Source organism: Eleutherodactylus coqui, chromosome 1 (assembly GCF_035609145.1).
Source record: "Eleutherodactylus coqui strain aEleCoq1 chromosome 1, aEleCoq1.hap1, whole genome shotgun sequence".
NCBI classification, from domain to species: domain Eukaryota; kingdom Metazoa; phylum Chordata; class Amphibia; order Anura; family Eleutherodactylidae; genus Eleutherodactylus; species Eleutherodactylus coqui.
Window position 1 is genome coordinate 385,725,591 of NC_089837.1, and position 12,253 is coordinate 385,737,843.

Consider the following 12,253-nt stretch of genomic DNA (forward strand, 5'->3'; position numbering starts at 1 on the left):
CACATGTGTAATTTTGTTCTTGTTTTTTACAAAGTAAAGGGAGAAAGGTGTTTTTATTTTTAAAAATTTTTTTACAATTTTTTAATTTTTTTTTCCTTTTTTAAAATTTTTTGTCTTCTTAGAGCACTTCCACAGAGACCCATCAGGACCCCTTGATCACATTGAGAGGGTTCGATGGTGTCAGCCCTTCACATGCTGCGGTCGCATAGAACGCGGCATGTAAAGAGTTAAACAGCAGAGATGCTGTGTAAGAGCTGGTGCTCGGCTATCCTCTAACAGCCAAGCACCAGCCCTTACCCTGCCACAGAGACTATTGGCCTGCTTCAGACAAGCCGATGGTCTCCGTGGCAACCTGTAAACAAAACAGTGCAGGAGTTTAAAAAAGAAGGGGGAAGTTGCTGGCAGACTGGTAATATCTTCCTGCATCTTTCTTTAAAGTCCTGCACTGTTCTCTGTTGGCCTGTGCAGGCAGAGCACACTGCCACAGCGTATGGTATTGTGCTCTGCAGGTCCCATAGTGAAACATAGCCCGAAAATCTTCTGAGCTATATCACTATGGGCAGTGGAGCTCGTCCCGGAAAACTTCCAAGCTTGCCACTCAAGGGGTTAATCCAAACAATCTAAAAACAGTTGTTGTGTTTTTGTTCAGTAAATCATATTTACATCTATTTTGTAGGTTCTTCAGTTATTATCACTTATTTTTATGATGCGGTAATAACGTCTAACATCTACTAACATCCATACTTTATCCTTCTTTTTATTGCGTATATGAATTTTTTTGTTTTGTAACTTTTAGGATCGCATTATATCAATGACCTTAGATAAGGATCATGAAGTCTGTGTTCAAGCAATGAGGCTCCTTGTTCATATGTTAAGGTATATATTTTATACATTATCAGTTTATTTCCTTATTGGTGTATCATTTGTTTATCATCAATAAGCATGGAGATACAAAGGTCTTTATGGAAGCTGTATACTCAAATAAGAAAGACAATAAAAAGGTTACTGTGCGTAATGTAATATAAAATCTGCATAGAATTTCTATATAAATATGGAAGTGTGAGCGACCATTTGACTGCACTGGTATTATTCTTAGGTCTTGATAAGATCTGTATACACAAAATGGTAGGATTTTTTAAAGCTTTATATGAAACATTGCTTTATTTTTTATTTTAGATGCATTGCTTAAAAGAAAAGAATGGCTACAAAAGTACACAGAACCCTTATTGTTTTATAAATTACACATGAAATAGACTTAGAGATACCAATTGCATTAATAAATCTAAAGGTGTCGTTCAATTATTAGATTAAAAAATAGTTCTCATCATGAATTAAAAATGTTCTTTGGGGTACCTTTTGAGGAATCCTCTCAAGACTCATGATAAGAAAAAAGGGGGTATGTCGGCTCACCACCACCTAATTCAGTACTTGTAAATTACAAGGCGGTGCAGGGAAGGAGAAAGCTGCTTCGGCCGTGGACAGAAGAAAAACAAAAGTTGCAAATCTTCCAGCACTATAGCAAACATAAAACTTTTCTTCCATCTTGTTAAAAGCCCAGCTAATACAGGAGCATAAGATAAAAATGGGAGCGCTTTTACGCGTTTCGAACCAGAAAATTTTGGTTCATACTCATAGTAAATTTCCAAAGTGCTATAAAAGCTCGTAAACACCCCTTAACCCATTCCAATACAATTCCTCTGTTACTCGGTCCTCCCCAGCTCTTATTTATTTTGGGTGGGAACACACAATGTGGAGTTCTTGGAATTACTCAACAGAAACACACAAAAATGAACTGTCATGATGCTTTTATTAGCATTTTCTTAAAGTAAACGTAAGTTAATATGTATATCCACTGTGTGTGTGTATATGTGTATATACATATATATAGTAGCTCTCTTCTGCATAGTTTCAGAAACATGTGTTGGACCTCGTCCTTCCGCGGAGGAAAATCTCAACGTCTGACGAGGTCTGACACTGGATTGAAAAGAGTTAATGCACAGGAAACATAATTAGTCACTTTCCCAATTATAATTATTTTAATCTACTGAGGGCTCACTCATACAGGTGTATTTGTCCCACATATTACGCATGTATTTTTCCTGCATGTAATACTCTGTGCTAAAAGCCCATTCATTTCTATTGGGCCACTCAACCTCCTTTTTTTCATGTGTGTGTATATACATTTCCTATTTTGGTGCATATTACGCACATAATATGCACCGATATAGGCTATGGGGATTTAACATACGCAGCAAATACGCATGTATATGCCTGTTTAGTGTGCTGCATATTTTAGGTCCATATAATACGTGGGACATGTACACCTGTGAGAGAGCCTATGTGGCAAATATGTAGCATCATAAAACTATAGTGCGCTCTTTGTAAAAAAAAAATCAGATTAGATGATCGGTCTTGTCACCTGAGGCACTACCCTTGGCCTATAAAAAGGCTCTCAGAGGCTACTTGTGTGTAGTGACCTCTTTTTGCACTTGTGTAGATCATGTTGACCAATAGACAATGCAATTGAAGAAATTTCGCCCTGTTAACAGAGTTTTTGACCAGACTTGGAGGTGTTGAGACGAGTGAGTGTGTGAGGGTACACACACAACACGAATGGGCTCAGGATGTCCTCAACAGACCACCAGTAGAGAGGATCATCTGATTGTCCAACAAACATGAGCAGCTCCAACTGTTTTGTTGTTTGCCATTCTGAGACAGTTGGCACCATCGTTATAGGCCCCTGTGTGTGTTGGAACATTTCCAGGTGCTTAGCTGAAGGATATTCGGTCTTGCTGCGCCCCTTACATGTACTGCCTTCACTTGCAATGGTGTCGTGTGACGAAACTGAACTGTTATGGATTGGAACAGGGTTGTCTTCAACGATGAATCCAGGTTTAGTTTGAGCACTGACAATGGCCGTGTTCGTGTCTGGAGACCTCGAGATGAACCCTCAATCCTACCTTTACTGTGGAGCAGCACACTGCCCCCACTGCTGGTGTGACGGGCCATGGCATAGGACAGTCGGTCACCACTAGTAGTGATATGAAGGACAATGACAGCTCAGCGATATGTTCAGGATATCCTGCAGCCATGTGTTCCTCCCCTAGCGGCTTCCAAGAGACTTCTTCGAGCAGGATAATGCTCAGCCGCACACAGCAAGGGGGTCACAGGAATGTCCCCACAACATTGTCACACTTCTGTGGCTGCACGGTCACAAGATTTATCACCAATAGAACCTGTATGGGACCATCCAGGACACCAGCTTTGACAGCCTATGACTTTACACGATCTAGAGGCTGAGTCACAGCAAATGTGGACAGATATATCACAGGATACCATCTGAAACCTGTATGCCTCCATGCCGCCCGTATCACATCTTGTATCCAAGCTGGAGGTGGTACAACAGGGTACTAGAACCTCCATGCCTGACCGTTTCACATCTTGTATCCAAGCTAGAGGAGGTACAGCAGGGTACTAGAGCCACCATGCCTGCCCATATCACATCTTGTATCCAAGCTAGAGGCGGTACAACAGGGTACTAGAACCTCCATGGCTGCTCGTATTACATCTTGTATCCAAGCTAGAGGTGGTACAACAGGGTACTAGAGCCTCCATGATGCCTGTATCACATCTTCCATCCAAGCTAGGGGAAGTACAAAAGGGTACTAGAGCCTCCATGCTCGCCCGTATCACATCTTGTATCCAAGCTAGAGATGGTACCACAGGGTACTAGAGCCTACATGCCTGCCCATATCACATCTTGCATCCAAGCTAGAGGCTGTACAACAGGGTACTAGAGCCTCCCTTCTAGGGGTCAGTTTTCTACACTAAATTGTCCTTTTGCTCTGATAGTGTAATCACTTTCTTATATCAACCTTACAATCGCACATAGAAAATTTTATTCCATTCTGATGACTGCTTTTAGGTGCTTGATTTTTATTTTTTACAATGAGTTGTATGTCAAGAGGAAAGAGAACTATACATGGAATCTGATCACAACTAGACACCTCTTGTTATCTAGTTGTATCTCAATATTACTAAGGAAAAAAAAAACAAGTGTGAATGGGGAGCAAAAGGAAAGACGTAAAAAGTGTGAGTGGGAAGGGAAAAAAAGGGTTTAAAAAACGCATAAATGTGAATAGGAATCAGAAATTGTATAGAAATGTACGGTCTGAGTAGAAAAAAAAGCTTCAGCAACACATGCCTTTTTACTGCTTTTATTTTTGCTTCTCATTCACATTCATGTGTTTTTTATGTTTTTTTTTTTCTCTCCCCATTCTTTTCTTTAGTTTTTTATGCCTTCTTTTGCTTCCCATTCACAATGATGCATTTTTTTGCTTTATTAATATTTCGATTGAACTACATAATAAAATGTGTCTCGGTGTGTTCAGATTCCATGTACTTCTCTTTTCTCTTGATATACTATGTTTTTATGATGATATATTGGCCACTAGTGGATTTAAATAATTGTCCATGTGACTTATGCTTCATTTTATGCAGTTCAGTCGTTTTGCAAGTTTTTACATAAAAAGTGATCATTCAGTCCTTCCCATATCCCCGCACGATCCCCTGAAAGAGCAGCGATCAGGTGAATGAGCAAATTCTAAAAAATGTTAACGGCATTTTAAAGCAAGAGACTCTGTCATTGTATACTTATAGTAATAATAATGTCAACAATTCGACTTCAGACAGATTCATTTATAAAGGTGGCTTAACTTTATGAGCTATGTGTTTTACCTTATTGGCTTTCATTGGCAACAAGAAGACTTGTCTAGTAGAAATAAATGGCTTATCTTTATTTGCTCTATCACCAAAATGCCTAATGGACTGTAAATGGAACAAAAGGCCTAATATCATCAAGCTTATGAAGGGTGAAAAGCTACCTGAGGGTCCAGTCATCCAAGCAAAGGATCACAAATCTAAAGACCAGCCTATAGCAGAAACCTTTAATTGTAGTTCAAAGAAAAATTACTGAACCTGACAGATGAATCTTTTCTGCACTGTATCTTTTGTTCTCTTTGACCTTTTTTTTTTTCAATGACAATTTATACTACTACTCTGGTTAGCCTAGTTAATAATTAAAAAAATCTCTTCATCTTTACTTGTTTTATTGTTGCGTCCAGGTTTCAGTTGTAACTATATGATCTGTCACTAGAGGGCAGTATATGATCTTTTTCTACTCAAGAAAAAATGTCAATGTTGGTGTTTTATAAGCCATAAGTTGCCTAAAGAATGAAATGTACAGTCCACATTTACTAATCCGATTATGTCAGTTTATGGCATGCATTGCACCCAAAAAGTAACATGCGACAAGTTTGCGCAAGAAGTTTATAACTTTTCTTGTTACTTGTCAAATTTGAAACGTGTTGTAAGGAAAGGAGACATCCCTAGGGTATACCTGGCTCAACAAACAATTACCAAGAAAATTGCCAGAGGCAAGAGAATAGCCTAATGGTTATACCCTCCAGAGCAAAAAATAATAAATTGTATACTTTATTAATATACGATATGCACTTAAAAAAGGACAAAGACACTTTAAAATAAAGGAGTAGGTGGCTGAACTAGATGTGTAGTATGTACGTTAGGGAACTAAGTGTATGTTAGCTCGGCAGGCTGAAAGGGTATGATACAAAAGTGTGAGTTTATAGAGGTACTGTGCAAACAGCCTGATTATAAGTTTCCTAGGTAAGCTGGAAGGGCAGTCATTTATAGCCACTGTCCTAGTCACACAGCATGCTGTCCTCAGGGAAACAACATAACTGCAGGCAGCCAATACTGTGACGCACCGGGTGTTAGTTGATAGAGATGCTATAAGAAGCAGCCAAAATATAAGATTCACTATATTGCTATGCTAATTATATCGTAATCACAGTTGTGAGATAGGCTGGAAATATCAGAGATCTATGTATATTCATATAGCATATGAGCTGCTGTGCTAGTATACTGTGTTGCTTTGTTATCCAGTACGCTGCTATGCTGATTATGCATTGAACACAGTTGTTATAGAGATCAGTAGTGTCAGAGTAGTCTCTAGTATACAGTCAGGGCTGCAGGTCCCCCACTCTCTCTGTGTCGGCGGCTGCTGCAGAGTGAAGGGAGGCTGATGGGGAAGCGGCTCTGCCATCCCCGCCGCTCCCTCACTGTCCGCCGCTGGCCTCCGCGACCCCCTCCCTTCGTTGCTCACTGTGAGACATCACAACACTGCGGCCGCCACTGGTCCCCCAAAATCTGGCACCGCTGCTGAGTGCAGGGAGCCCGATGGGGAAGCGGCTCTGCCGCCGTCACTTGCTCTGTCTCCCCCACCGCTGCACAATGCAGGCAGGCGGCTGGGAGAGCCGGTGTGCCGCTGCTCCCTCACTGTCCGGGTACGCAGCCCACTCCAACACTGGCTAAGGCGCTGTTAGTGATTGCCAGGACTTGACGGGGGTAGTGGCCAGCCTGTCAAGAAGACTGTATCTTGTCGCCACCCACACTTCCGGTGGCGTCAAGATACACTAATATCCATATATTGTATAGTGGAGCAATCCCTAAACCTAATCTAAAAGACATATAACACATGCCTTCCCAACATGTTTTGCCACAAGGCTTTATCAAGGGAACTCAGGTAGGCTATAGTGAAAAAGGTGCTGCGCTGACACCTTTTTTATAGTAAGTGGGTGGGTTCATTAGATTTCTAGCGAATGTGAGGCTATATCTATGCAGGACTAATGAACAGTGGTTCAATAATGAATGACAGCTCAGAGAGAGTAGCCTGACCAATAGGATCTGGTGACACAGTTTGTATTATAAAGTGAGGTGACTGGCGCATAAGATCAGAGAGAACAATGTGCTATGCTCTGCTTAACCTAGTGACTAAGGGCCCTGCCCTAAGGAACTTTTTGGGAACCTTTCACCAGGTTCTGCTAACTCCCATAATTTTAGAATTTTTCTTTTTCTCTGACTACCTGGCAGTTTAGAGTCAAGTGTCCATGTTGGAGGCCTTGTGCCCCAATTTTTCTAGACTAGACTTGCTCTGATCCATCTGCTCGTCCCTTCCTTTTTAATATATTGTTTAAAATAGGCTCTTCCAATTACAAACGGCCCTCTGAAGGCAACCATAGTGCTGATGTGGCCTTTGGTGAAAATGAGTTTGACGTCCCTGGGTTACAGTGTAATTGCAAAATATAGCTAAACACTAGAACTTATTCAAGTACACATTATTTAGTGGCGTGAAATAACTGATGTGGGATCATCATTATTACAGTGGAATGTAATATAAAGTGGAGCATATGTCAATTACAGTTAATTTTCCATTTTTTTTAGTTTGTCTCTCTAATATTGATCTCTTGTTGGAGTCTCCATTAAGATGTGGAGACCACTAGCAGTTAAAAATCTAGGATCGATCAGAGGGATCCACCACTCTCCTTGCCAGGTGGAAGGAGACAGTTCTTCCCCATCATTACATAGACAGCCCTTGTCTCAGCCTAACACTGTGGTACTTAATAGCTGCCCATCTCTCAGAAGAAATCTCACTGTCTTGTCAGTAATGAAAGCAGTTCTGTCAGATGGCTGTTTACTGTGTTGCTCAATAGAACTGATGTAGAATAAACATTCCCTTGAGGTTCATGTTAGATTCATGCTTACCTCATTTCTTATGTCTTATGTTCAATTTTTTACAGAAACACTAGTAATACAGGTAAACAGATGGTTGGATCTAGACAGTTGAATCTAGAATTACTATTACATTGGACTCTTTAATTGTTATGATAGAATTGATGGCTACCTCAAACATTGTGCAACCTCAGTGTTTCCTTATGGGTAAAAGTTGCCGGTGTCTTGTGCTGATTCCAAGATTTCCAAACATGGTAGATTTGTGAGTCCAGTAGGGAAACATTGAGGTCAAGTGGCCAAACATTAACGTGGAACCTTGGACTAATAATGTAAAAAAAATAATTATAATTATCTTGTCATTTTGGTGGTTAGGTTTTATTTGTCTTAGTGTTACATGTATTAATTCTGCTTTAGGCTGGATTTATATGCAGCATTTTTTACAGCCTTTCAAAACTGAGTTTTTTAAAGTCAGAAACGCTGCAATTAGATGTTCCTATGAAATCTTTAGCAAATATTTGAAATGTCTACATAGCCAACTTTTTTTTTGTCGTGAAGGGGTTTCCTGAGACTTCTTTTTTCTTAAGCTTTATTCTTAGAAGGGCTGTAAGAACAACTTTTAAATTTGCTTACTTGTCTAAAGTGCTGTATTAAGGGGGTTTTCCGGGCACAAAATGGACATTTTTGAAAATGCTTAAATCTAGGAGGTATAGCTAAGTGGTATCAACTTTTACTTGCTGCTCTGGACCATCTTCTTCATCCTGTGCAGCCACCGATCTGCCGCTGTCTGTACTTCACTTCCGCAGTAAACACAGTAACAGATTGTTACCTACTACTTCCAGCATGCAAATAGCTTATTTATCGGCCAGCATCGTAGTCCCGCCTGCAGCTCACAGGTCCTACAATTTACTGTCACCAACCTACCTTTCACCGAGTTCCAGAGAGAGCTGCTGAAACGGGCAGACAGAAGCTTCCGGCACTCTGAACTGCACATGAGCAATACATGCGGTGCTTCTGCTTCTGTCCTCCCATCATGCACTGCTCACAGGATGTGGGAGGCTGTAGACAGGGGAGGAAGTAGCAAATGTGTACAAGATGTCAGAGGAAGTGGAGATAGTTTTCAGGTGGAGGGTCATGTGACATAGATAGAAAATGAAGAAAATGTCTAGACCAGGTACAGTGAACCTCATACAGAATGACTTATTGTAATGATGTACGTTAGATTTTAAAATGTTAGTCTGTGCCCGGAGTACCCCTTTTTAAGCGCTGTTGTACCCATGATGGATTATATCACATACATCCATCACATGTGGAGTTCTGCGCAAAGTACCTTTCCCAGTGTACTGCATGTCATTAATCAATGCATTGTGCTGGTTTACTAATCTCAGCTACTCAGCTCACGTTGCTTTAGCCGGGGTACATGCTCAATGAGATGAATAGTGGGATCACTGGTTAAATTGCATATGTGCCTGATCTCTCTATGCTGCTTGGACAATATGGGATTTGTAGCTTTCAGTTTATTTCTGAAACTGCTAATACACGCTGTTCCTGGAAGTCATGAAATTGCATAGCAGTATGCAGAGGGGACCAGGGATCTCAGCTAAAAACTGCATTTTACAAAGAAATTGCATTTTCCACATCTACTAGTAATACTAAGTAGGCATATGTCCATTTTTTGGAGCCAGGAAAACCTCTTTAAGGTGGAGAGAGTTGTGTTAAAAACTGTTTGTAGGGCATAGTATTTTCACCCTTGATGTGTAATGTGAGGAGACGTTTCATGGATTACATTTACATAACTTTGACTTTTACTAACAAATTCTCTTAGCAAAAGAACTGATGGATTTCTAAGGCCGGCTGCACACGGTCGTGACGGGCTCCGCCGCGAAATTCTGCGGCGGAGCCCGTCACGGCGCCCCCCAGGAGACCCCATTCTTACCTGCGGATCCGGCTTCCTCGCTCCCGCATGACGCTTCCCCGCCCACCTCCGCCGCATCATGTGACACGCCCACTGCGTCACATGACGCGGCCGGCCGTGTCACATGACGTGCCGGCGGTGGGCAGGGAAACGTTTTCACGCTATCTTCCGCTGTGCTACAGCGGAAGATAGCGTGAACGGACGGCTTCCATTAACTGCAATGGAAGCCGTACGCGCGTTCACCTGCAGCAAATAGAGCATGCCGCGGGTGAGGACGGGAGATTTCACGGTGCGGAATTCCGCAGTGGAATTCTGCACTGTGAGCACTGAGCTATTAGGTTCAATAGAACCTAATAGCTGCGGGCAACGCAGCAGATTTCCGTTCGTGGGAAGGAGGCCTTAGGAAGCGTCATGCGGGAGAGAGGACGCCGGATCCGCAGGTAAGTATGGGGTCTCCTGGAGGGCGCCGTGACGGGCTCCGCCGCAAAATTCCGCGGCGGAGCCCGTCACGGCCGTGTGCAGCCGGCCTTAAACTGGGAAATAAGTATTATATTATTAAATATGTTTACACTCACATCTATATCTCCGTTACATCTCAGTAACTCACCGTATTATATTGTGCATACTCAGTTCCAGTACAGAATCCTTATATAATCTGGCACAAATCTAACTGAACAGCATACGGTATATTACTAAGAATGGCCTTTGAGAATAAAAAAAGCCTCCGTACCAGAGATGTGCTTATCTGAGTGGCACTGCCAGGAAGCAGCCAGGGGACATGAAGTCTTTGGATAAAGTGAAGAATCGTTTAGATTGTGTAGCTGCACAATGAATTTATTGGTCTTTGTTGTAACAAATTCAAATTGGATCTCAGATAATAGATGCTGCTGTTTCTTCCTGCAGGAATTGTGAAGATCTGTTTACCACTGAGGATTGTGAAACCTTGTACCAGTTTGTGTATGCCTCTCACAGGCCACTTGCTGCAGCAGCTGGAGAATTTTTGTACATAGGGTAATTGTGTACTAAAATGTTATGGGCTGTTGAAATTTAAAGGATCATGTGCTTGAACAAGTACTTGGTTTTATATGTATATACATCTGATAGAAGTCTAGAATACACTTCGGTTGCAACCAGTTTTGTTAAAGGGGTTGTCTCACCATAGCAAATTATGGCATATTACTAGGATATGCCATCACTTACTGATTGCTGCGGATCCAACTGCTGAGACTCCATGATCCTTAGAATGATGGGGGTTTCCTTCAGGGTTTCCCTGTACAACAATAATCCCAATTCCTGTACTATTACACATATCCATTCACTAGAATAATAGTGAATAATACAGTAATTACCAAAAGGAACAGAGTCCTTTTGATCTCTGAGTCTGTGGGGGTCTCAAGTTGGCCCCTCACCGATCATATTATTATGATGTATCTTAGTGAATATTATTAAATGCTAATATCCCTTTTAAATGTAAAGTGACACCCGTGCTGGCAACCAGAAATATTTACTGTAGCAGAAAATGTGATTTTTAACACTTAGGCAGTTGGCATTGTGTTTATGATGGTTGAGCATTATAATATGCTGTTTTATTAGATTTCAATCTGTTCTGTCATGCATCTTTCCTCTATTTTCATGTGTATTACTATGTAAACTGATGTTCTAAATTGTATTAGTGAGATTACTGCTATATATGCAGTGGCTAATTTAATGGAGAACTCATCCTTTATCATATTTTGCTTCTGTACTGTACTTTTGAGCATTTCCACTAATGCAGTATTTTTCATATATCATCCATAGACATTTGAGCGCAATAAGAGAGCCAATAAATGCAGAGAAGACGGAAAACTCGGAGCACAAAATAGGACAGTTGAAGAAGCTTTTAGATTTTTTCATTGAAAGCAATGTAAGATGATGATGAAGATTTTCATTTTGGTGATGATTAAGATCTTGATGATAGTGATGATGATAATCATTATGATAAACACTAGAGATGAGCGAACCAAACCTGTAGAAGCCAAATTTGGATTAAACTTTGTTAAAAATTTGGTTCGTCAAGAACCCAAATGTCAGGTGGCTCTTTCCTGTTGAACCGGAAGTTCATAAAACCCCCTACAACTAGTTTTGAACACTGTCTAAGAGTCCTGAGATTATAATGGTGGTGGTGATGATTGTTGTTCTTCACAGGATGCAAATCAGTGGGTAGCACTGTTGCCTTGAAGTGCTAGTGTCCTAGGTTAAGAGCATAGTGGCTCAGTGGTTACCACTCTTGCCTTGTAGTGATTGAGTCCTAGGTTCAAATCTAACCAAAGACAACATCTGCATAGAGTTTTCCAATTCCATTCAGATGTTGACTTTGGTCAGATTTGAACCTAGGACCCCAGCACTGCAAGGCAACAATACTCACCACTGAGCTACATCTATTGAAGTAGGACTACCACCATCATCTTAGACAGTGTTCAGAACTTGTTTTAATTTTTTTTTTAAACTCTCAGTTTGGTTAGAACTAATTCTGACCAAACAGATCCTGATAGATTGGCAAACCAACCGAACCGAAGTTTTAAAAAGTTTGTTAATCTCTAATAATTGTGTAATTTTAAAAACGAGTAATTCTTAAGTTTTAACAAAAAAGTAAAGTAGCACAACAGTGACAATTTGTAATTTACGTATATGTATGTGTTGTGGTTTAAGGTACATTTACACTGTATTTTCATGTTCATCGGAGGTATACATTCGGAGGCATTTTGTGTGAAG

General features: G+C 40.8%; 1 protein-coding gene across 4 annotated transcripts in view; it reads left to right on the forward strand.

Annotated features, from left to right (window-relative positions):
• LOC136579225 (cohesin subunit SA-2-like) overlaps nt 1-12,253 on the forward strand; it is a 94,937-nt gene that overhangs the window by 40,026 nt on the left and 42,658 nt on the right. For all 4 annotated transcript variants that reach the window (XM_066579653.1, XM_066579644.1, XM_066579659.1 and 1 more), the window contains 3 exons: nt 797-876; nt 10,406-10,513; nt 11,300-11,405. In XM_066579653.1, coding sequence (XP_066435750.1) covers nt 797-876; nt 10,406-10,513; nt 11,300-11,405 — 294 coding nt within the window. The remainder of the gene's footprint in view (nt 1-796; nt 877-10,405; nt 10,514-11,299; nt 11,406-12,253) is intronic.